At 55.1% G+C, this 25,546-nt stretch overlaps 1 protein-coding gene across 3 annotated transcripts in view; it reads right to left on the reverse strand.

Annotated features, from left to right (window-relative positions):
- Positions 1–25,537, reverse strand: part of Gpc1 (glypican 1) — a 29,324-nt gene extending 3,787 nt beyond the window's left edge. The window contains exons 1-4 of one of the 3 annotated variants that reach the window (XM_005361390.2): positions 25,128–25,537; positions 3,105–3,263; positions 986–1,377; positions 228–393 (exon numbers count right to left, since the gene is read on the reverse strand). In XM_005361390.2, the coding sequence (XP_005361447.1) occupies positions 228–393; positions 986–1,377; positions 3,105–3,263; positions 25,128–25,293 (883 nt within the window). In that variant the 5' untranslated portion in view covers positions 25,294–25,537. Of the gene's footprint in view, positions 1–227; positions 394–985; positions 1,378–3,104; positions 3,264–5,102; positions 6,131–7,695; positions 8,613–25,127 lie in introns of those variants that run through there. The other 2 variants (XM_013351611.2, XM_026786260.1) reach the window with 2 other exon arrangements.
- Positions 25,538–25,546: the final 9 nt, after the last annotated feature.

Here is a 25,546-nt window from a genome sequence, read left to right on the forward strand (position 1 = left end):
TATAGGCTTGACACATTTCACCCATGTGTTGGTGTATGTGTATGTTGAGGCAGTCATTCAGCCACACCCCTTGGGAGAATTAAAGAATCTGTCCCTTGACCCCCACAGACCCAATCATATTAGACCCTTAAGCCTTTCATTTGGCCCAAACCAGGGGCTACTGTATCCCAGGGACCCCCCTGTATAGTGCCCTAAGGACAGGCCAGGCAGCCTGGGGTAGGGCTCACCCAGGAGGTTCCTCCATTCAGCATCCAGGTCGGCCTGGTTGGCAAGGCAGCCTTTGAGCACATTTCGGCAATAGTCGGGGCAGGGCCGGGCACCAGGGACTCCCCGGCAGTGAGCACAGTACACCAGCTTCATGACGGCCCGAGAACATTCTGGGGCCAGAGGTACCTGGAGAACAAAGGCACCCTGAGCCTCCCTGTAGTCCTTGAGCACCTGGTCTCCAGCTACCCTTAAAGAAGCACCAATATGGAGGGCTTAGGTACAAGTTAGAACATCTGGGGTCTGCACTAACAGGCTACGGGACTTGGCCTAGGCCATCTCAGGCCCACAGTCCAATGGACATGATGGCACACTGCTTCACGGCAGACAAGGAAACCAAGGCTTGCTGGGCCGAGCAGAGCTAGGGGGCAGTGCAGCTTAAAGCTGTGCCTTTCCCATACAGGTCTGCTGTGCGCTGCCCCATTCTGTGAGATATCGTGCTGGCCTGCAGGGCTTCCGCTTGCTCAACTACATCTTTTCTCATTTCCTGTTTCCTGAGCCCAGCAGCCCAACGTCATCATTTGGCTAAGGACACAGGACTGGCTGGCAGATGGACAGTGGACTCACATCTGAAGACCTGCCGTGTGAGCAACTGAGAATGGGTTGCAGCCGTGAGGCTGAGGGCCCGAAGGCTCGGAGGAACAGCGCTGAGGGTGTAGGATGCCAAGTGCCTGGGTGCAGCACAAGGGGTTCCCAAGGGTCCCTTGTGCAGTGTGTGTACCTGGGCCACCTTCCGGACTACATCACTGGCCACACCCAGGCCCTGCACGAAGGAGCGTGCCGCCACAAAAGCACGGGTGGCCCGCAGGCGCAATTCCCGCGGGGCATCCCCAAAAGGCCGTAGGGCCTCTGCCTGCTTGCCCAGGCAGTCCAGGTAGTCATCGGGCAGCAGCAGCTGCGGGTGCAGCTGCTTGAAGAGGCGCTCCAGCAGCCGGGCCCAGAACTCGGCCAGGGTCTCCTCCAGGTGCAGGTTGGCGCCGCGGTAGTAGAGGCGCAGCTCGGCATACAGGTCCCGGAAGGCCCGAGTGTTCTGCGTGTACAGGTCCCCAAAGGCCCCTGGGAAGGCATCCTGCAGCGTGCGCTCCGAGTCATTCAGCAGGCGCTGGAAGTGGTCTGTGCACAGAGGAAAGGCATGACCCCTTGAGTCGGGCTGTGCTTCTCTGCCAATCTGCTAGCACGCTTGGCAGAACACCCCCTGCTTTTCAGAACCTGCTTATAAAAGCTGGGCACCATATTGCAGAGGGTTCTGCAGCTTCTTGGAGACCTCTCTCCTTACTAGCGGTGCAGAAGTCAGGGCTGTGCTCTCTAGGGACACAGGCCTCTAGCTGGGGCTCCAGAGGTCATTTCTGAGTCGGGACTTAGGAACCAAAAGGTGCTGAGATTCAGTGATTCTGGGAGGGGCTATAGTAGGGGTGTGTCGGGGAACCAGAGTGACCCTAGCTTACCTGCCAGCTGCCCTGTCTCTTCCCCCCTCCCCTCAAGGCTTCCAGTTGCCCTACCAGCCCTCCTCCTTCTTGGGCTCTCCAGCAAGCCCTGCCCCCTCAGCTTCTCAGGTTTCAGGAGCCTTAGTCCTTAGACCCTCCTGTAAGCCAGCATCTCAAACAGATGCTTTCTGGGGAGGTGTGAACATGCGCACCAGATTCTAAGGTTCAGAGAAACGTCTGCTGTGGCACCCTTGCATCCACTTGGCAGTGGCATCTCCTCTGGAAGTGAGACTTAAGGTCCGTGACTGCTAAGACCCTCCCTTCCATACCGAGCAACAAGGGAAGGCTCAGCAACAAGTGTCAGAGTATGGTTAGGGGCTCTCTGATATTTTCTGGGATATTTGCTGGAATTTCCAACCCCTCAAAGCTATGCCCAGCTGTGATTTAGACTCAGTGTCCCTGCTTTCTCTCTACAGCTTCATAATTCCTGCTTCCCAGCTCCACCCTGTAAAACTATACCAGTTCTGTGTTCTAATCGCTATGCGCTACAGGAACTAGGCTGAAAATTTAAAAACACACAGACAGACAGACGGGGCCGCGGGGACATCCTTGATACAAGAGTGCCAAGAATGTCCACTTTATTGTGCTCAGGGGCAGCTTATAGAGGGCTCTGGCCACGCCCCAGCTCTCGGGCTCTTTCAGCTTCAGGCTCATCAGAACCCACTCCCCTGCCATCAGGGCCTGCAGGCTGCTCAGAGCAGAGGAAAACAAGTTGTTTACTGGAAATCCAGGGTCTGGAGGTCTGCAGTCCACAGCTTTGCACAGGCCCTGTATCCCTTCTGAAGACAGCAAACCTCATTGCTTACAGGTTAACATTTTAGGGGACTCCTCTGACCCCAGGGCACCATACGGTTCCTGTTTAACATGCCACCACTGTTCAGATACTGCTCTCTGCCGATATACAGTGAGGCCACATGAGGGGTTCACCATAAATGATGCTAAACAGTAGCTGACTTGGCCTCTTGAAGCACGTAGGAGCCTTTTGACCCTGGCTAAGAGGCAGTCACCTCAGAGCAGGCTCTGCACCCTTTACACCTCCAGTCTGAGCTCCCTGGCTAGGGGATGGTAGCTGGGATAGTGGCCTATCAAGGAACCCCGAAAAGTGCAGGTGAGATGCAGACCAGCCCTCTGTAGGTCCTCAAGGGAACTCCGCTTGGGGCAAAGTGACGACACCCCAAGAGCAGCAGTTCCCCTCGAAAGGGCAGGCCCATTCTCCCCAGGGCTCTGCCAACAACCTGGGTTCCATTCAAGCCCTGCAGGAAGAGGGATGTCCTTTTGCTGATATGAGCTATCCAAATCCTGGCCTTGGAGTCCTGCCCTGCACCCATAAGTCCCTATCCTCCAGCCCCTACTCACCGTCGATGCCATGCAGCTGGGTGGCCAGCGTGGCCTGCAGGGCGCGGCTGCTGTCATGGAGGGCAGTCTCTAGCTCCATTCGGCTATGGTTGGCTAGGTTCTCCTCCATCTCACTGGTGCAGCAGGTGTAGCCCTGGGGACAGATCCGCAGGTGTTCGCCTGTGGGATGGGAAAGGATGGTGTGACCAGGAGAAGCGGACCAGGGTGTGATGCCCAAGGCAGAGACAGGGACAGGGTAGGATTCTGTGGCCCTGACCTCCCAGGACCCCGGTAAGACTCGAGGATGGGTACCACAAGTGTTCTAGAGTCATCAGAGGGAGGTATTGTGTGGCATATCCCAGCAAGTCAGGTGCAAAAAGACAGCCATTTTAGGGCTCCCAAACAAAGAGCCAGCTTGGACCTTGCGCAGAGAGGGAGAGGCTGCCTGCCTTCGGTTGGAAATCTGGCAGAGGCTTTCAAGCCTGGCAGAAGCCTGGGCCCCAGGGGGGCGCAGAGGGGAGGAAGCCAGCTTCTTTCTTGGCCCTCCCCAGACTCAGAGGCCACCTAGTTCCACATGTGATGGACAGACAGTGGAGTGTCCGGTGAAGACCCTGGCTACCAATCTGGGCTGAAGAAAAGCATGTTCTCTCTGTGCAGGCACTGGGTCCCAGAGGCCGCCCAGTCCTGGCCTAAGGCTCCACTCATCTGGATACACTCCCAGTTCCCAGAGCTCTGGCTGGAGCTACTCGACTCCACTAGCTATCCCGGGCTGCTGCGCTGAGGTGCCAGCTCCTGGTGGCCCTGCAGTGGCACCATTCAAGACAATATTGATCCCCACTTGCAGACAGAGGGTTGCTTTGGGCCCACAATCAGCTGTGAAGTGTCCATCACGGAGCCCTTACAGCATGTGCTGGGCAGCTTCATACCCAAGAGAGTCTCCTGGCATCAGAAGAAATTCTCAGCGAGGTGTGTGAACCCCTCTGTTAAGGTTACAGTGACACCTTTCACAGGGAATCCCAGGCTTGGAGATTAGGTTCTGTCCCAGTGTGTGTGTGGGGGTCTCTGAGTTGTTCAAGACCCATTAGGCCTGATGGACTCCAGTCTGTCCCACTCCCTCCTCACAGGTCTCTGAGCTAGAGAAGGCCCCCCCCCCTACCCGACTGGCTGAGTCAGACAGAGGAGGGGTGGAGGTAGCAGCCCTGGCTGAAGTGGAGGATCTGGGAAGAGGGAGGGGCCAGCAGAGACTGTAGAAGCTTCCCTCAGCTGTAGGGCTGAAACCAGAAAGCTGGTAGGATGCAGAGCCTCCGGAGCCTGGAGAAGGTGCCAGGGCCGGCCCCTGGGTGCCAAAGCCTGCCTTGCCTTTTCCTTGCTGACGGATTGGTGGAAAAGTGGGAGGAGTGGGGAAGGTGAGATGCTGAGGACTCCAAGTCGTAAGGTTGCTCAGTGCTGTGGGGGCGGGGTGGAGGACTCCGAGGAGAGCCGGCGGGAAGTGGACAGCAAGAGTGTGTGTGGGCAGGAACCTGCTACCCTAGGAGGAGATCATTGTGTGCTGGGGGTGGGGGTTGTCCACGACCCCTCACCCACCTGAAGCCAGCTGGGAATGGAGACCCCAGGAATGATTTGGAGGTTGAAGTCACTCTAACGAGTACGTCATGATCTCACCTTTGTCTACAGTACTCAATAAGTACAAGCAGTTTGTGTGCTGAACGAGGGGTGGGGTGGGGTGGGGTGGTGGTGACTTTAATCTGACGTAGAAGAGACCTACCCCCAGATTCCGAGGCTACCTTGAAGTGAGGGGCTAGGAGGAGCTGTAGCGTGCCGGAGGGGGGATACTAGAGAGCCAGAAGAAGAGCCAGGATGGGCGGGGGCTCTCCATCCCTTTTCTATCCCTCAACCCGGGCAGTCTATCTAGCTCTGCTCTCTCAGCTTTAGGTTGAGGTCTTGGCGTAGAGGCCCCGCCTCCTGCTCACTGAGATACGGGAGCTGGGCCTCATCCCAGAACCCTCTGGGAACTTCTACCTCACGAGCTGAGGAGTCCCATCTGGTCTCAAGAGTCCCCAAAGGCCCACAGAGCAGGGCAATGGCTGACAGCTGGTAAAAGAACAGACAGAATTGCATTCTGAATCAAGAGTTCTTGGGGCAGTCAAGAAAGAAGGGAGCCAGGGATGGGAGGCACACTCCTCTGGCCCTCTCATCACTCCCCTACCTCTGCACCTCCCCTCCCCCGCCCTTAGGACTACTCTGCTTCCTCCTCCTGCCCAGGGTACCTGCCCCTTACAAGGGCTGAAGCAACATGTTACCAAGCACCAACCTCAAGAGAGGGCTGGTGTGGGGCCCATAGAACTGGGAGCTACAAGCCCACGGGTCCCCTGCTCTTCTAGAGTAGGGAGGGCTTGGCAGAAGGTTATCAATCAGTGAGCATTGCCTACAAGGGGCAGGACTGCAGAGACCTTCCACTTGCTCTCCTCCAGGCCATGGCCTGCTTGGCTGAGGTGGGATAGCCCACATCTCTCTTTCTCTCCCTGAGTAGGGCTTTAAGGCTACATGCTGTGGTCACTTCTACCTGAGGGTCCACCCATGACTCCAGTAATGAGATGGGGAACATTCCCTGGGAATGGAGGTTGCAGGTGCAGTATGGGGTGCAGGGGACATCCTGGGTCAGCTGTGACAGGGGCATTCAGGGCAAAGGCATGTTGCAGGCCCAAGATTTCAGGTGGAAAATTCAAGGCTGCACAGGAGAGCAGCAGCAGGACAGAGGTGAGCCCCTCCCACTGTCCCCTCTCTCCTGACATCCTCCACCATCTTGGTGGACCCCGCTGCCACCCCTCACCATGTATACGGGAGAATTAGGCCGGGACCAGAGAAGAGAAATAAAGGCACACACTCAAGAAACAGGCACTGGTCCCAATCCATTGCAGGCTCTGGGTGAGTGGGATGCATGAGATTCTTGGCAACCACTATGAACATTCCCCATTCAATCGCCTCCCCTGGCAGCCCCCTGGCTCTGCCTGGCCACCTCGCCCAGCCAGCCCGGTGACCAGCGCTGTTCCAGTTGCCCCAGCACCGCCCCCGTCCCTCCCTCCCTCCTTGGACAAACACGGGAGTGAAGACACGGAGCCAGAGCCCGGGCACCGGCCTGAGGGCCCCGGGCAGGCTGGGCTAGGCTGCCCAGAAGCCCGTGCAAGGCAGAGCTGCTTGCTGGGGGGTAAAAGACAGGAGGCTCTCTGGCTGCCTGCTGAGCCCTAGCCCCTGAGACTGGGGTCACAGGTGACAGACACTCAGTATAGGAACAGCAAGGGCAGGGTCTGCAAAGCTGTTCACGCCTCCAGAAAAGCACCGGTGTACATCCTGGGTACTTGATCTTCTCTCAGTTCAATCCCTGGGGAAGGGTATTTTTCCATCTTAAGGGATAAGCCCACCAGCAGCTCCTTCCTTCCCAGTCCCGAAAGTGGGTGCGGACAGCAATATTGCCCCCCCCATCTCTATCAATCAGAATCTTCCAGATTTTTCCCTCCTTGGATTTTGGAACGTTCCCCTCCTCTGGTGCCCCCAGGTTTTATTTGGGGGAGGGGGCTTTTTGTTCACAGCAGGTTTTCCTCACCCTAATCTCCTTTCTAAACCTTGCCCACCCCCAACCCGAAGCTCCCCTCCCCCATTCCAGGGCCTCTGGCTTCTAGTGACACCCAGCATGGCACCCCATTGCCTCAAACCCATAGACAACCTCTTTTCTTCCTCCTCCTGGATTCTGGCTGCTTGCGTATCCCCCACCCCCACTCTTCTCCAGAGCAGACAACAGCCTGTGGCTTCCTACCTTTCGGGGTCACACCCTCCTGCCACCTGCTGACAGCTGCAGCTCCTGCTCCTCCCCGACAGACACAGCACCCTTCTTGGTCATCAGCAGTCACCCTAAGGCTTTAGCATCCTGAGGGCATTTCAGATGCTGTCCATAGATCTCTCTGACCTGACCTCTCCTGACATCTCGGGGACCTAATGCCCTGAAACCCTCCACCCTTCTCAAGAGACTGGAGTCAGACCACCTCCTCAAGCCATCCCTCCAGAAGCTTCCCTTGTTCACAGGACGCTGAAAAAATGGAAAACCTGTTTCCCTTACCCGGGGCAGTGTAGGAACACACAAGAGGACAGATAGCTCTCAATACCACAGCTGCCACAGCCAAGGGAGACAGACACACAGGCTACCTTCCCCTACCCAGTGCTGGCTCCTAGAACAAGCTTTTCTGTTGACTGATAGATAGGGCAGGAAAGGTAAACCAGACCCCTGTGCTCCTGGGTTCTTTCCAGCTCCAGAGGCTGAGGGTCTCTCTCTGGTGGCAGAAGTGCAACCAGGAGCAAATGGCTCAGCTTTCTGAGGGACTACCCGCCTCCCAGGCAGGATCCAGGGGGCTTTCACTATCGCCTGCTTCTGCTCCCCAACAAACCTGGACTTGGCTAGCCCCTGAGGGTCACACCTGAAGGAGGGCATTTCAACCCCATCTCTGAAGTTGGAAAAGCATCAAGTATAACCCTTTGCCTTCACTGCCAATACTCCCACCCTCCTGGATGGCACTAGGACCCCCACACCCCTGCCTCAATTTCACCCAAATGACAACATCACCAAGAAGATCCTCCATCACGCATGGGGCCCCCTAACTGGGGGGCATCGGCTGCTGGTACTTCTATAGGCTCGGTAGGAGGGGTCATCTTCGAGCAGGCAAGGGCTCCTGCCAGCTAGCTGCCTCTCCAGCATCAGGCGATGCCCAGGCGAACAAAGCCTGGGCTGGCGACACCTGCAGCTCCCACCTCTGCCTCCTCCATAACAGAGATGTTTCTGCGCAGCTGGAGCTGGCAAGCAGGTTCTGCAGATGCCGGCGCTGGTACTGGCAGCGCAGTGAGGAGGGGGCGCTGCTGCAGTGGGTGCGGCTAGTGCGCATAGTGCTGAGCGCTGCAGCAGGCAGAGGGGGCACTTGGAGGGGGGCTGCGGTAAGCAAGGAGATGGAGGGAGGGGAGAGAGGGCGATGTGATTGGCGGGGAAGGGGTTTGCCGCAGTGGGCGAGGCAGATATGGGAGGAGGAAGAAGGGGTGTGCTAAGGCTGCAGGGAGGATGGGTTCAGCAGAGGAAGGGGGGCTTGCTGGAAGGGGGCTGCGGCAGCCCGTGGGGATGCAGAGGGAGGGATGGGCTAGGGAGGGGTAGCCAGGATGGTGCGGGACAACTTCAGGGAGATGGGGATGGGACGAAGGTGAGGAGTTGGAGAGACATGAATGGAAATTGGGGTTGGTGACAGAGGAAGGAGATGAGACATAGATAGGCAGTAGTGGAGATGAAGATGAGAGGTGAAAGCGTGGGGGAGGAGGAGGTAAATGGGAATGGTGATGGAGATGGCGGCTAGCAGACTCAGCCTGGCACCAATTTAGCAGGTACCCTCCTGGCCTTAAGACCCCCTTCCTGGTTGGCCGCTCCAGCGGTGTCCCCAGCTATGGACGCACTCCGGATGGCAAGAGCGATTCCGAGTGCCAGTGCAGGGGCCCGGCAAATGCAGAGCAGCAGGACTCAGCAGGAAAAGCCAGGATGAGGCTAGGGGCGCCTGGCTGCGTGGTAGACTCTGCAGCCCAGGGCACCAGGACAGTGGCATTCTTCACTGGCACACACAGCTGAAGGCGGCTCCCTGGGACGCGCCTCCTCCCGCAGCCTTCACTGGCAAGTCAGCGCCGCCCCTGTCTCCCTGGAAACAGTAGGCGTTTGCGTCCCCCCCCCCCTGCCTGCGGTGATGCCCCGCATTTCCGAGGACTCAAGGATTAGGCCTCTTCCGCTAGCCCCTGGCCAGGGGTGAGGGTGGGATGCAGCAGCGGGTGCTCTGACTCATTGGCCTCAGCAGGGCAGATACTCATGGAAAACTAGGGCTAGTTAGCAAGGGAGGTCCAGGGATGGTCAGATTTCTCCCCTGGAATGTGATAGCTGGCTGCATTGAAGAGGTCCCTCTCTAGCAGAACGCCAGATCTCCTCTGCTCTCTGAACTCAAAGGTCAAATCTCCCAGTCCTTCCTAATCTCCCCATTAGGCCCTGTCCCAGTTCCTGGAGGCTTCTCTCACTCTAACCAGCCAACTTAGCCCCAAATTCCTCCCAGGCCACTCTGTCTACGGCCCTGGCCCTCCTGGGACAAGGGCAGCTCTCTCACTCTGTTGATCATCTCCCCTTTCCGGCTTTTGATTCCAGTTGGGGAAAGCCACCTACTCACACTTCCACCCTGAAATGTATAGATCCCTCCAACCTTCCTAGTCTCACTGCTGGGGTGCAGGAATCTGCTGGGTGAGTAGCTGTTTGATCAAGGGGATAGAAAGGGGTTCTATCCCAAAATCCTAATGGCTGCCCCCTAAGCTACCTACTCCCTGCTAGGGCCACCCAACCAGTGCATGCCAGGTAGGAGATGTCTCAGCAGGGCCAAAGGTCCCACAGGGGCCAAAGATCTTGCCCCAGTATTCATGGCTCATGTTATGCTCTTGGAACACACTGGAGATGAAGAAGATCCAGTGTTTATGCCTACCAAGACCACGATCTTGTGACCTGGCTGTGAGGTGAGGCCCACTCAGAGCTTGAGGTGCTTCTTCACCAAGTCAGCAAACCTCAGTCCCGCCTTCTGGTTCACAGTTAATCCCCACCTGGTGCAGAGTGGGGAATTCAGGCAGGATACATGTGAAAGGGACTGGTCATGCCTGTGGTCCTGGGCTCTACACTGTTTTCTCATCAAGCTGACCCACCAGTCCACTTCCGGGCCACAGGACAACTGAGGAGGCTCTACAAGACAGACTGGCCCTGCTTCAGATGCGTCTACATGGAATAAAGGGACAGAAAGCAGGCTCCTCCTCAGGGCTGTAAATACCAGACTGGTAGAGATGACAAAGGCATGCCACAATCCAACCAGGATGGAGTCCAGGGCAAGAGCACGGGACCACTGGCAGCCACCCTAGCTGTTCCTATGGCCTGGTAGCCACCTTCCTAAGCCGATCCCCTGCTTCCCTGCAAAGGTTGCTCCCATCCTCTTCCCCAGGAAATTTCACTTCCTTTTTTTCCACCTCTACCGAGCAGGCATTATCAGCTCTCATGCTAAAACACCTATAAATACAACGGGTAGGGGCACCTTTGCCCAGCGTGGGCATTTCTGGAATGAGGCTACCACTATAACCAACTCAGAACTTCTTCCAAGAAGGTACAAGAGGCAGGTCAGCCAGCAGCTTGTGCTGTAAGGGCAATGTCTTAGTTAGGGCTTCTATTGCCGTGAAGAGACACCACGACTGCAGCAACTCTTCTAAAGGAAAACACTTCATTGGGGTGGCTCGCTTATGGTCTTAGAAATCCAGTCCATTCTCATCATGGTGGGACATGGTAATATGAGGGCAGACATGGTGCTAGAGAAGGAGCCGAGAGTCCTACATCTTGCAGGTAACAGGAGGTGGTCTGAGAAACTAGGCGTGACTTGAGCATATGAGACCTCAAAGCGTGTCTCCACAGTGATACACTTCCTCCAACCAAGTCACAGCTCCTAATAGTGCCCCTCCCTTTGGGGGCTATTTTCTTTCAAACCCCCACAGGGAGGAGTTCCCATCCATAAAGGCTCTTATTCCTAGCACCTAATCAGTGTCACACACACAAGGGGTCAGGGTTAGAATCACTTCTATCTACACAACTTGTCTACCCCTGGTGTGGTGGCATACAGATAGCCAAATCAACACACCCAAGGTCAGGGGCTAGGAATGGCTATGTGAGCGGTGTTGAGTGCAGTGTTGGCCTCCCTGGATTCCCACCCGAGGGGAATTCCTGGGTGGAAGGCAAAGACTGCAGCAGGCGTCAATGTGCTCTGCGAAGAGGCAGCTTCCCTAGGCTGTGCTGCCCACACGGCACCTCTGTTTGTTCAAAAAGGGCATGAATGTGCCTTCCAGTTGTGGTCCCTCCCTGCCCTGCAAGCACAATCAGAGTAGGGTAAAGGGAACTAGGATGTCAGTTACATTTTATTTTTTATTTTTTTAAAGATTTATTTATTTTGTTTACAGTGTTCTGTCTGCATGTATACCTGCAGGCCAGAAGAAGGCACCAGATCTCATTACAGATGGTTGTGAGCCACCATGTGGTTGCTGGGAATTGAACTCAGGACCTATGGAAGAACAGTCAGTGCTCTTAACCTCTGAGCTATCTCTCCAGCCCTACATTTTACTTTTTTACATGCATTTATAAGTGTGTGTGTGAACAGGTGCCATGTGTCGTCAGAGGACAACTTGTAGGAGTTGGTTCCCTCCTTCCACTACGTGGGTTCTGTGGATCAAACTCAAGTCTTCAGGTTTGGTAGCAAGCACCCTTTACTTTTGAGCCATCTCACCCACCCACCTGTTGAGATTCCTGTATACAGGAATCTCAATACATAATGCATTCGTTTTTCATTTAAAAATTGACTCAAAAGAATTCAGGTTTTGTGTGTGTGTGTGTGTGTGTGTCTGTGTGTGTCTGTGTCAAACAGACACAGCAGTCACAGAGGCAAAAGGTAAAAAGTATGTCTGAATGGATAAACCGACTATAAAATGGAATACTGTTCTGTTTCAAGAAGGGAACTCTGACATATAAGATGGATATCATGCTCAATGAAAGTGCCGAGTGAGGTTCCCCGGGGCTGTCAAAATCACAAGAGACAGAGTGAAACTGCATGTCAGAAGCAGGGGAGAGGAGTGGAGAGTGTGTGACTTTCAACTTAACACAATCTAGAATCATCTGGGAAGAGGGCCTTAGTGAGGTATTATTTAGATCATGTTCTCCTGTGGGCATGTCTATGGGATCCAGTCCACTGTGGGCAGCATCATCCCCTAGGCTGGGCCCTGACCTGAGTAAGAGTGCAGTAAGCTAACTGACAGCGGATGCATTTGCTTCTCTCTGCTCTTTACTGTGGATGTGATGTGTCCAGATGTGTGATTTCTTCATAATCATGGATTATCCTGGAAATGTTAAGTCAGACAAACCCTCTCCTTCCCCAAGTTGCTTTTGCCAAGGTGTTTTTTTTTTCCCATAGCGATGAAATAAAACTAGAACGGGGGATTAGTGTTTAATGGGGACAGAGGTTCAGTTGGTCGGTAATGATGGGAAGCCAGGCACTATCCACCCAGTGGAGTGGTCTGCCTTTTCATTGCTGTGTCTTGCAGTCCTTTGCAGGGTGTATTGGTTAGTTTTTTTTTTTTTTTTTTTTGTCAACTTGACACAAGCTAGAGTCATCAGAGAAGAGGATGCCTCAAATGAGAAGAAGATCCAGCTGTAAAACATTTTCTTAATCAGTGATCAATGGGGGAGGGCCCATTGTGGGTAGAGCCACCCCCAGGCTGCTGGTCCTGGGTACTATAAGAAAGTAGACTGGGCAAGCCACTGGGGAGCAAGCCAGGAAGCGGCATCCCTTCATGACCTCCACATCAGCTCCTGCCTCTAGGTTCCTGCCCTGTTTTGAGTTCCTGTCCTGACTCCAGATGATGAAGAGTGATAAAAAAGTACCAGCAGAATAAACTCTTTCCTCTCCAAGTTGCTTTTTGGTCATGGTGTTTCACTGCAGCGAAAGAAACCCTAAGACACGAGGTGTGGCCTAACTGAAGTCCACTGTCCCTGGTGGACATCCAACCAGAGGGGATGACTGAGGTCCCCAGCAGTGAAATGATTTACCCATAGCAGACCCCAGGGCCTAATGCTGTGCTTTCCCCTGGCCCAGGCTTGGCTGGTATGAGAGATCTCTGGGGCCTCATGCAGCCTAGTGCAGTTCTAGGGATACAGATAAACCCTTACCTGCAAAACCAGTGCAAAATGGGCCTTGCCTGAAGCTAGATGTGGCCAGTGCACTGGTTGGCACAGCTCCTGTCTGGTTCTGACCAATCTTTCTGAGGCCTCAGGATGTTAGCAAGTGCCTGTAAGGCCCTGTTGGGAGGGCCACCTATCCTGCTACTGGTGACAGTCTCACAAGTCACTCCAGAAAGGTCCCTCCAAGACCCACAACAATCTCTTCTGGGACTCCTATGCAGCAAAGTCTTGTCTTTGTATTTGCATAGTCCCTACTCTTCAAAGGCCAGACTCCCTCTGGGCTCTAGGATCATGAGATGGATCACTCTGCCTCCTCAACTCACTTCTCAGGGATGTTCACACAGCTTCTTTTGAGCTGGTGTCTTGGCCCCACCTTGTCTATGCCCAGGCTCTTGTCAGTGATTGCTGGCAGACAAAAGGACACAGGGATCCAGTGACACTGCTCTGCAGGGGTGGAGCTCAGGACAGGCAGCTTGGCTCCCTGGAGGTAGAGAGATGAAGGGAGGAGTCAGCGCTTCCCCAAGGGAGCATCAGGGCTGTGTCAGGGCCGTGGGATCGGCTATAGAGAGGCCCTCCCTGCTGGCTGCTACCTGCACAGGCCTGACAAGAAGCTGCTGGTCCCTTGACACTTTCCTGTTCCCTCCTGCCTTTCCTGGGACCGATGTTCCCAGGGGCCCCTCCTTGGCTTCCTTCCTAAAAGTCAGCTTCTACTTGCTGGCCTGCCATCCCCGCAGCCCTGTCCCCTCTGCTGCTGTGTTCTGGGGACACTGCTCTCTTTGTAATCCCTGGATTCCATGACAGGACCAGTGAGAAGTGGCTGAGTGGCTGACATGGTTTCAGGAAGGAGCACTGTGGGATGCTGGCTAGGATCTCTCCCCTGCATCCAGGACCTCCCTGCCCCATGGCTCCTTAGCCTCCCTAGATGCTGGCCCCCCTCTCTCTATTGAGGTTCCCTCAGTCATAGCCTGTCTGGAGAAAACAGTACTCGGGAGCAATGGGTCTCCCTGTTCTCCAGGAGGGGCACAGAACACACATAGAGGTACAACAGTCAGCCCAAAGTCACACAGCCAAGTGAGCACAGAGATAGCTCTTGAGCAGGGTAGACTAGCTAGATCCAACGGACCAGGACTGGATTCTGTGTGGGTGTGTCAGTGCGTTGATAACAGCCACTGAACAGGTCACTGTCCTTAAGAGGTGGTTCTCGGCCGAAGGTATAGTTTTCTCCAACAGGCCAGACAAACATTCCTTCAGAGCCCAGTGTCACTGTGCCATTGCACAAGACCTTCCACCCACATGCCTTCCTCTCTCCATTCTGCATGGCTCAGATGCCACTACCCTGACCCCAGACTGTCCACTCTGCCAAACAGAAGCTTTGGAGGTCCGGGTACAGAACTTGGCTGCATCCTGACACCCAGAATGGATGGTGTCTTCCGGGGCAGCTCAGGGAAGTTCTATTCCAGGGAGGAGGTACAGGCTAAGGCACCCTACACTGGGTTCACAGAGCTGACTTCCAGTCTTGTCCTGCTTTAGAGATAGGCACTACACTCTCAGCCACTGCTATAACCATCACCCTGCGTTGGTTAGTATATCAATTCGACAGGACTTAGAATTATCTAGAAGATAAACTTCTGGGCATGTCTAGATTGTGTTGAAGTGGAAGAAGACCCACACAATATATGGGCAGTGCCATCTCTTGGGCTGTGGTCTTAGAATGAATAAAAAGGGGAAAGAGGATTGAGAATATGATTCAGTGTAGAACCCTTAGCTAGCGTACATGAGCTGTGGGCCCAATCCCGTCCTGGATAGCTTTATGCCAATTTGGCACAAGATAAGAGTCATTTGGGAAAAGGGGGCCTCAGTTGAGGTTCACTCATTCTTATTCAATTAGTGATTGATGAGGAGGGTCTAGATCACTGGAGGTGGTGCCATCCCTGAGCTATAAGAAAGCAGGCCGAGTAAGCCTGAGGAGCAAGCCAGTAAGCAGCACCCCTCCATGACCTCAGCATCAGCTCCTGCCTCCAGGTTCCTGCCCTGTTTGAGTTCTAGTCCTGGACTTGTCTCTGCAAGAGTATGATCGGTGGGTTGTAAGCCAGAACAAACTTTCTTCTTCCTAACTTGTTTATGGTTACAGTGTTTAATCATAGCAACAAGACAGATTACCGGTGTTACAAGAAAACAAAACAACAACAACAAAGGGAGAAAACAAGCCGAGTACCAGCATTTGCGATCTGCTTCTTGACTGTGGATACACTGTGAGCAGCTGCCTCAAGCTCCCTCCACTGTCATCGTCCCAGTCCTGATGGGATGCACCCCTGAACTGTAAGCTAAAATACATTCTTTCTTTCCGTAAGTTGGCTTGTCAGGCATTTTGCTGCAGCATTAACAAAGTAGCTAATCTACCCCTCTCTCCTTATCGAGTCCTACTCCTGTGACTAGACCTTTCTCTGTGGCTCCACGTGCAGGAAAACCCAGAGAGGTCACCAGTGCCAGGCTCTTGCCAAGAGTTTCAGTCACACTGTAACAATGAATGATCCCCCACTCTCACCTCTCACCCTGCTGAAGGCCTGGGTACTTAGCTTCTTCCAGTCCCTTCTACATGGCTTCTCTCTAGTTCTCCCAATAGCAGGCTAGACTTTGCTATTCCGATGATCTTGGCTATAAATCCTGGTAACTTTTGTAGCAAACAGAGACAAATGCCAAGCTCTAAGTGCCCAGCCAAAGGCAAGAGTTCCACAGACTGACACAGAAGGCTGGGACCGCCATATGCTGACTGGACAAGTGGCCAGAGAGTCTTAAGCTATTTTGATGATATGTCAGGAGAAACCCAGAGCTGCACAGAGGACAGTGGTCTGGGAGCCCCGGGCCTGTCCTGTGCAGCCTAGGGTTGGGTCACTTATGCAGGTGTGTGGCTGTCAGCCTTGGCGATGACATTCTGATGCCCTAATTTCCCAGCACCCCCTCCACCCTGGTACAGGCAACAGAACTGAGGGCCTTGCATGTGCTAGACCAGAGAGCTCCATCACTGAGCCACATCTGTAGTCCTCCCTGTACTTATTATTGCTGTGTGTGTATCATGTGCCCATGTAATGTGTATGTGTGGGGCGTGTGTCATGGTGCTCCATGTGAAGGTCAGCGGATGACTCTGTGCAGCCAGTCTCTCCTTTCACTTTTACATGGGATCAGCCAGGTCTTTAGGCTTGTGCAGCAACTGCTGTAGCCTGCTGGGCCATCACGGTGGTCTCCCTGCACCCCAGAGCCAGGCACTTTCATGCTTATAAATGATCTGAGTAACAGTTGGTCATGGCTCAAGCAAGGCCATGCTTAGAGGGGGGAAACGGACACCTGCTTGCCTTTGCTGACCCTATCAGCTGCACAGCCTGAGGATGCTTTGTCTGCCGCCATGATTCAGTACCAAGAAGAGCAGCCAGCACACAGTAGGTGCTCCAGCAGCAACCTGAGATTTCAGAAGGCCTTGCGAACTCCCCAAACCTCATCACTGTCCAGACTGGTCATCATACTCATTTCCCAGCCCAGCTCTCACAGTGGCAGGCTCTTTTGGTCATGGATTAGCCCTGCCTCTGCCACCCAGCTGGACTTGGGCTCTGTTCTGGACCCGGTGCCACCTGGTGGAGGCTGTCAACTCTTCAGGACTGAGTTCAGTTTTGAAGCATAAAATGAGAGGGCTTTGGAGGCCATTTGGAGCTTTTTTCTGACCCAAGGAGTCAGCCTCTATTTCGTACAAAAGCTCAGTAAGCATTTATCAGAACATTACAGAACGTAGTGGTACATTGTTCCCCATGAACACACTGTGTTGTGAGACCTGGCGGCTGGTCTAATGCCCCCTGGGATTTCCACTTATGGCGGTGCCACATTCCCAGCTATCTGCTAGGAAAGTATATGAACATGAGAATACTGGTAGTTTCTATACTGGCCAGGCCCCAGGTCTTACTGTTCCTAAGAAGGACATGCTGCAGCCTGTTTGGGGGGCAGACTCCTTACCCACATTCCTTAGCTCTGAGTTCCATTTGTGCTCCTGTAAGGACCCCTGGCTCGCACTACTCTGCCCTGCCTATGTGTCACCCTTCCGGATTCAACTCCATTTCCTCTCCCCCTCCAAAGTTCCCCTGACTGTGGCGGGCCTACAGCTCCCACTCAAGTGCTTCTCCCGGGGCTGCTGATGATTATGGAAGACGCGAACTCCTGAGGGAACCCGCTAAAAACAGCACCCACTAACTGCTAGGTACGGTGTACTGCCACAGTTCCATGCAGTGGATCTGGTTAGGAATATCACCTCACTCACGGAGTAGTGTGCCCAGAGGATCTAACTTATGGCCACTGGCCTGGAGCCCTATGTGCATACACACTGGATGAGATGTGCCAACCTGGAGTCCTAAGATACCAAGATGTGCAAAGAGTCCTGGGTGCTGATCCAATGAGAGTAGGGGGGAGGCAGAGGTTAGAAATGGCGCACTACTAGGAATTTTGATACCTTAGTGAGATTTACAGTGAATTACTAAGAGCTTCATCCTTTTAGATGTCTGTGTGGTCCAGTGTGTCCCGAGCTCCATGACAACTGCAGACGTGTAAACGCCTGAGCCAACCCTGGCAGCAAGTGGCATCAGCTTTTTCCCCAGAGACTGGCAGATGGTCACAGCTGGGTGGGATGTATTCCCTGAAGCCCCCAGAGCCTCTGGTGGGCACTTGTGGCCAACATGCTTGAGGAAACACTCAGAAGTCACAACAGTTCACTGTGTAGATGGTCTCAGAGGACCACAGAGAGCCACAGACAATGAAGACGCCCCAGACACCAGGAAGGACGGCCACTCACAAACCATAGCCTGGGATGTAATCCACAGCTGTCCTTGGTGGTTAGAGATACTTCTGAAGATGCTTCTGAGACTATCGTGAGCCAGGGCAGCTTATGGGGAGGTGGGCCAGCTAGTCAAGGCCTAATCAGCACCCTCCGGTCTCACATTTGTTGGTGTTGCTGTTGATGTTGCGACTCAAAAGCACGGTCCTCACTAGAGGCTGGTGGGTGTGGCTGAGGCTCAGGTCCACAATGCTGTAGTCTGGTCATCACTGGATTTGACAGGCCCTGGAAGCCCCAGCTAAATTTCTCACCAGAACTTAAACATGTTGAGTCAGGGACTGAAGGGAAAATAACCTCGTGTCTTCCAGCCTGGCCAGCTTTCCACTGTCCCTCCGAAGGAGGCAGGCCGGCTTGGCTCAGGCATCTGTGACCAGTGAAGGGGCAGCTCTGACCTTAAGAGATCTACTTGGGTGTGGCCGGCTGAGGATAGGCCGAGCTTGTGCGTCTGTCCACTCAGGCAGCTAGCCAAGACGATGTGTCCTCACACGGCTCCTGAGGACCCACACCCTTGGAACCTGATCCTTTCCGTGCTGGCTTAGGATGCTGCAGTCCTCTTGTACCTGAGGGAGTCTTAGGCTTGAGAACCAGATCCCCGCCATATGATCTCACCCTTGCAGCTTGGACACTATCTTAGCACCTCTGAGATGGGCCAGCTTGAAGGTCTCCCGTTCCCAGTTAAGTGCCTAGGTTAGCACCATCAGCTTGTGTATATACACATACACGCACACGCACACGCACACGCACACACACACACACATGCACGCACGCACGCACGCACACACGCACGCACTTGCTAAGTCTGGGCTGTGACAGTGACAGAATGGGAGCTGGCTGGTTATGCAGAAATTTCCAGTGAGGTTCTGCCCTGTGCTTCATCTCTGGGACTCAGTTTCCCATGTGCATGCTCATCAGGCTCAGTCCACCAGGAGCTTGGGAGCATTTATCCCCTAGGCATCTTGCAGGGGCTCCTTTCTGAGCCACCTAAACACAGGCCCTTGCATTGGCCAGGAGCCAACTGATTTTGCTTCATCCACCTGGAGTGCCGGCAAGAAGACACAACAGGCTGACCTTCTGGCATTGGCCGCTAGGTCCATTCCACTGAGGGCTTGCGCTCTGTCTCTTCCTCTCTGCCATGGCCCTGGCTTCCCCCCCGGGGGGGGGGTTGGGCAGATGGCCAGGGAGCAAGATTGACGGAGCCCCCAGGGGCTGCCCTGTCACCTGGCCAAGTCCTCAGAATCTAGGGAGCCTTCTGCACAAATGAGCAGCAGCCTGTTTGGCTGGCCCTCGCCCCAGGGGAGGTGGCCCGCTTGGCATGCTGTGGGGCTCTCCACCAAAGCCAGCCTGTCCTGCCCCGTGCTCCTCTGCTGTCCTCTGAGAAGATGCTCAAGGGTTGCGTCTCCCACTTGAGTCTTCTGCTCACAGGTGGCCTGTCTGAGGTACACGGACTGCCAGCCAGCTAGGGTCTTCAGGCCACAACTTCATTACCCATACACCCAGGGTCTGTGACATTCCACAGAGATGCGTCACTGGGTTAGCAGTTACAGCTCTGGCCACTGAGAGAGCATTGCCAGACCTAGAATATCAGAGAACCCTGGCCTGCCACCTGACATGGAAGGCAGGCCCTTCAGGAAGGCAGGGGCAGCCGTGGTGAGAGGATGCTCTGTTGAGAAGGCTCCAGGTAGGCAGGGCGAGGTGCTGAGACAGAGAGCCCCGGGTTTCTGCAGCCAGACAGGAACACCCAAGTGCTGAGAAGGAGATACCACTATCACGGTGTCATTCCTTGCTGAACTGGGTCCCCCAAACTTGTATGTGGGAAGTATGACTCCCCCACCCAAACTCAAGAAGGAAATTTTATTTGGGTATGAGGTCACTGTGTAGATATTAACGACTAAGAGCATATGAGTGTTCTGTGCCCTAACTCAAGACGACTGGCGTTCTTATAGGAAGGAGTTTAGAGATAGACATATGGGAGAAGCTATGTGAAGATGAAGGTATGGTTTGTAAGCCAGGGGCACCAGCATATGCCAGGATGCTGGGAGAGGCTGGGCTCCTATTTTCCCACGGATGCAGAAAGGTAAGACCCTGCCCGGTGCCTGGGGCTCAGGCTCCCAGTATCCCCAACCATGAGGCAGCAAACTAAGTGTCTGCAGGTGCATCTGTTTGTTGTGCTTTGGGACTGCGGCTCTGGGAAACGGAAATGCTGACTATTTCCAGGGCTGGTCCTCGGCTCGGCACTCAGGGAGAACGTAGAGGTATCCACCACACGAATGGGCCTACAACCTGCTCGGGCGAGATTTCAAGCAGGAACGTACGTCTCTGCAGGCAACAGTGGCAGAAGTGCCCCTAGGTGGGCACAGGAGGGACTGGCCTAGGGGGTTAGCGGTCATGTGCCAGGGGAATGAGCAGGCAGTGGGTGATAACGCTGAAGGCATAGGCAGAGGAGGTGGTAAGCCTGGTTGGTGGCTAAGGGGGTCATCAACGGGGTGGCATTAGGTTCCTTTCACACTGCAGAGTTTCCCTGACGTAGGTGATGATGGAGAAGAACTTGGAGGTCCAGGCACCCTCAGCTCACACCTGGTCCCTCTGCGCTCTCACCTGTAACAGCAGCCTCTTCGTGGGGTAAGGGCATAGGTAGAGTTAAGCCCAAGGGAGGGAGACCATATTAACCCAACCCCGGGGACAGTGCCTCAACACTCCCACACAAGAGACTTCAAGTAGCGCAGGTGCCTGCCCAGGCCACCAGGAAAGGCTGCCGGCAGGACGTCAGCGAGGCACTTGGGCTTGGGGTAGAGGCATCAACTTTCGGGTCACTAAAGGTGAAGAGCATCCTGTACCAGATGACTGGGCCCATAGCCAGGTTAGGTCAGGACTGGAGAGAGACTCTAACTTGGGGCGGCCCTCAGTCTAGCTTTTGACATAGGAAAGACCCCCCAAACCACTTTGGATCCAGCCTGAAGAGGACAGTCTGGCTGAAGGAAGAGTCCACCTTTCCCTATCTCTTACTCCCCAGACAACAGCAATGTTGCCAGAACCATGGTGTAAGAGAAGCTGTGTTCATACGGTGACTAAACCTACTTGCTTCTAAAGCTCAGCCCCGTCGCTTGGCATGCATGCCAGTATATCCTTAATGCTTTAAGGGTGGGCTGGGGGCTTCCAGGGTCAGGGCACACTAGAGGCTTGCACTAGCAGTAGCCTAGGGACACTATCATTGGTAGACTCACTTGCCATATTCCTTGGCTTGCCCTGTGTCCAGAGCATCTGTCTTTCTGCTATTATTTTGGAACTTGGTCCCATTGCCCAAACTGGGAGACTTCCCTCTCTTAGTTGTTGACAATCGAGGGAGGGGTCTGTCCTTGGCTGACAAGAAGTACAGCCAGGGTACCTCCGTGCATACTCTGGGGTCACCTGTGTCACATGCCTGGGAAGCTGCCCTGGTCATTTAAAAGAATTCCTAGACCCTAAGAAGGAGCTAAAGGCAGGAAATCCGAGTACAGAAAGCAGCTGTGAGGTCTACCAGGCTGGCATTGCAAAATTCTACTCCAGGTCTCTAAGCTGAGAGAGCATGGGACTTCCAGAACACAAGAGCCCAGGCAAAGGAGGTCTGCTCCGGCTTTTCTGAGGTATAGCTGCCAGCAGACTTTGGGATCAGCCAGGCAGCGCCCTAAGAAAGGAATGTGGCCTCTCTGGCCTGGATGCCCCGTTCTTTCCAGTGATTCACATGGGCCCACTCATAAAGTGTTCATGAAACAGCCGTGAAAATATGTCTGTGGAACCCAGCTCACAATGAGCACTCTTAGCTGATGGACGCCATCACCTGTGCAGTGTGTGCTGACTCTACAGAGAGACCCTGGAGACCGGGAGACAGTGTTTCCATGGAGAAGCAGGACGGCCTGTCCAGCGTGGGAGCCTCGGCACTACAGCAAGGACCCAGGCCATTGCATCACGCACATAGCCCTGCTGGATCATGGCTCCCCTGGGCACACAGAAGCCTGGCCACGGTGCTGGGGATGATGAAAGCCAAGCTCCTAGCAGCATATCAGGGGATGTGGACCACCTTGGGGTTTGTGCTGAGCCACAAAGGGGAGTGTCCCTCCCTGGGCAGAATAGGGCACACAGAAACTTCTGGTTCAGAGTGGGGAGTGTACCAGTGACTTCTTAGAGTCACAGACCTCAAGTGAGGGAGAGATTTTGTTGGGTTCCAGAGAAAGCCAGACAACTCCTTCTAAGAGGTGGAAAGGGTCATCAGATACAAGGACCTTGAATTCTCAGCTGCTGCTGTACAGAGCCCACACAGAGAACTAAGTGTTGTTGGGTGTTTAGAGGGTGTATCGGGTGTGAGGTGCCCACTCCTGCTGGCAGGCAGGCAAACAGGCACACTGTGACTTTGGGGCACAGGAAAAGCTTGGCAGTTCTGCTTATGCCCAACTCCCACTTCTGCCCAGGCTGGAGACCTTAAGGAGGGCCGTGCGTGCTCTGCTGAGGCCTTCTCTGTATGCCCGTGCTGCAGTTCAGCATGGAGAAGCATTTTTCCGTCTGCGGTTGTTCACCGAGAACCTACTTGGGGTCAGTGATGGGCTTTGTGGTGACATCAGAGACCAGGTAGGGGTGGTCCCTGACCCTAGAGGCCAAAGTGGATGCCCTGGTATAATAATACTAACCCTACAGGGCACACTTGGTAATACTCATGCCCCAGAACGGTCCTGCCAGCCAAGAGATGTTTGCTTGACCACGCTGTGACTCGGCAATGGGCTCCTGGCAACTTCACTCAGACCTCGCTCCCCTGCAGGGCCCTGGCATAGAGGGAGGACACCACCATAGTGGCTGTCTCCCCTGGCTGCATCTCATCTATGGAATGGGACAGCTGTCATCGCTGCTCCCTGGCCAGGCCACCCAGAAAACGAAACAGTTCCTTAAGTGAGGACCATTCCCTCTGATAGGGTGCTGTTTGATAAGAGAGAAATCTCCTGTTATCCACTGCTATTTCTGGTCCCGAAAACAGGGGCAGGAAAAGACATCCATGTGCCCAGGGACTACTCTTCCTCTCCCAACTACCCACTGACCCCACTAGAACCTCAGCAGGTATTAATCTCCTGGGGGATTACCAGGCTCCTTAGAGGAGCATGCTCTTTGGAAGTCTAGGCTGGGGACTGCAGGAAAGGGCTCACATAGGATTTAGAGCTCTGGGGAAGACTGTGCCACCAGGGGCCACCAGAGGGCGCCTAGTCCCTGGCGTCCAGATCTGGCGGTACAGAACCAGACAGGACCCTGAGCTTGGCTGCCCCTTGGGCTCCCGCTATCCTGAAGGCCACCCCGCTTCTCTCAGTCCATGTGTTAATACTCACTCCAGGGCCCTGAAGCTTGTGGGTACTCCCTCTCCCATTTAGCGGGCTGTGAGGTACGTCCCATGGGGTTCCAGGGAAGTGTGGCACCAGTTTGAAGGAGCACCATTAGGGATGATGGAAGAACACAGTCCCCAGCCTTCCATGTCAATAAGTGGGGTGACCCTCAACAAACACTGGGCCCCAACTGGTACGACTGCTGTAATTCTGCAGGGTAACCATACACGCTAGTTGGATGGTCAGCACCCACAGCCGAGACAGACATCAGCACATTTTGCTTGTTTTGAGTTCCTAATCCCCACATTCCCCAACCCAGGGTAGTAAGACCCAGACTCTCTGGAAGGGCCATACCTCTGCCTCTTTATTTTGCCCTCTCAGTGCCCTTGTCACTGGCCACACTGCCAGTCCCTGTCTACAAGGGCACAGTAGCTGGGGTTGGGTACATGCTCTAGAAGGTCCCCAAGAAGGCATGAAGATGGGTGGGCCTGGCCACGCCATGGGGAGCTGTAGGCTGGAAGGTGTCAGACTGCTGTGTGTGAGGAGTTGGAGGCTGATAAGGATCAGAGATAGGCAGGGATGCCCTGGTAAAAGTTTCTATTTATGTGTGTTTGGAGGAGGGGAGAAAGTGAGCTGGGCGTCTACGAAATTATACTAGCACCTTTTGCTGCCAGGAACCCAGGTGGACAGTGCCCAGAGAAGTGCAGGAGGTGTGGCCTTGACATGGCAGGGCTGTCTGCAGAAAGAGGCACAGAAAGGCCTGCACTGTGGGTGTTTGAGGGCGAGTTAGCCAAGAGACTCAGGCTAAGCAAGGTATCGGTGGGTTCCGTCTCTCCCCAGGGCCTGGCTGTAAGTTAGTACCACTCCCAAGCAAGGTAAGGCCACAGGCTACCCTCTCTGATTGACACTCCGATTTTCCTCGTTCAGAATGCCTATGGTACCACTTGAGTTTGGCCGCTAGCCTTTAAGCCCCTTCAGTTTCAGAAGAACCCTACAGCAGGATTTCCCTGCTCATCAAAGTCCCGATGTTGCACCCATCCCGGGAAACTCCACACACATTTAAGGGTGAAGCCTGGGGCTGGGGAGGTCCTTAGGACACTGCATCGGGCGCTCCAAGCTCATAAAGATTCGGTTCCCAGAGCTCCTGAGGCAGCAGGGAAGAGAAGGGATGGGAAGGGAGGGGAAGAGCTGCTCTCAGCAGCTGCAGGGCCGAGGCCGCCGCCAGGAGGGCCGCTCTTCTTACAAAGAGATGACAAGGCCCCTGGGCGGGATCCAAGACGCCGACCACCTGCAGCTGGGCTCCCAGCTCCAGGCGGCCCCAAGTACCCGGTCCGACCACGAGTGCGCTAGGGCCGGGGCGCTGGCGGGCACAAGTTCCTGGGTAGGAATCCCCGCGAGCCCTGGGGTCGCCTGAAGCCCACAGTGGGCTCACATTTCCTTGGAATTCAGGCTTGAAAGATAGGATCTCCTCCCAGAAATTCCACTTAGGCTGTTCCTGCCGTTGACCCGCGGGAATTCCTAAGTAGAATCTGGACGCCTCTGGGAGAGGTCCGCATAGAGAAGTTCCTAGCCGGCTACCACCGGGAGCTGTGCCCCGACAGACGGCCCCATAGCTACCGCTTGCTCCGCCACAAGGGCGGCAGGCACGCTGCCCCCGGAGCTGGGATTGTCGCCCCGCCGGCACACTGGGCCAAGCCAGAGGCTGAAGACGCCCAGCACCAACCCTGACCCGAAGAGAGTGCACCGCGCTGGGGTCCACTCGTCCCTAGCCGGGCCAGAACAGCGCTACGGGGAAGGGACTCCAGCGCGTAGCGACTGGGAACTGGGAAGCAACAGAGCGGATCGGAGCTCAAGAGGCGAGGGCCGCGGGGTTCAGAGCAGCAGAGGCGCAAGAGGCCACTCCAAGTCTGGGTGGCGGGTTCTGGCGCCCGGGGCTAGCTGCAGCGCACGGGTTCAGGGGCCCAGAGTAGATCTCCTCCTGAGTGTTGGGGTCCGGAGCCCCAAGACACCGCCGCGCCCTTACTCACCCGAGATCTCTGCCTGGGGCACGTCGCTCAAGCTAAAGCCCTTGGCCCCGTAGATCTGGCGGACTTCACTGCAGCTCCGGCTCTTGCTGGCTGAGTCCCCGCGGGCGCAGGCGACCAGCGCGGCGGTCGCGCACAGCAGCCACCAGCCTCGGGCCCGGAGCTCCATGGCGGGGGCCCCGGGACTCCCTGGCCGTCCGCGCGCGCCTTCCTTGCTCCCGGCCGTCTCTGCTCAGCCCAGTCTGCGAAGGGCAGAGCCAAGGTCCCGGCGCGCGCGGCGGCTCGTGGTCCAGAGGCGGCTGCCGAGGAGGCGGAGACAACAAAAGCCGGCTGCGACTGCGGCGCGGGGCGCGAGGCGCGAGGTCCAGCCGCTCAGTCGGGCCGCCCAGAGCGCGGCGAGAGAACGCGCAGCCCCGGCTCGG

This window comes from Microtus ochrogaster, linkage group LG4 (assembly GCF_000317375.1).
Source record: "Microtus ochrogaster isolate Prairie Vole_2 linkage group LG4, MicOch1.0, whole genome shotgun sequence".
Taxonomy (NCBI): domain Eukaryota; kingdom Metazoa; phylum Chordata; class Mammalia; order Rodentia; family Cricetidae; genus Microtus; species Microtus ochrogaster.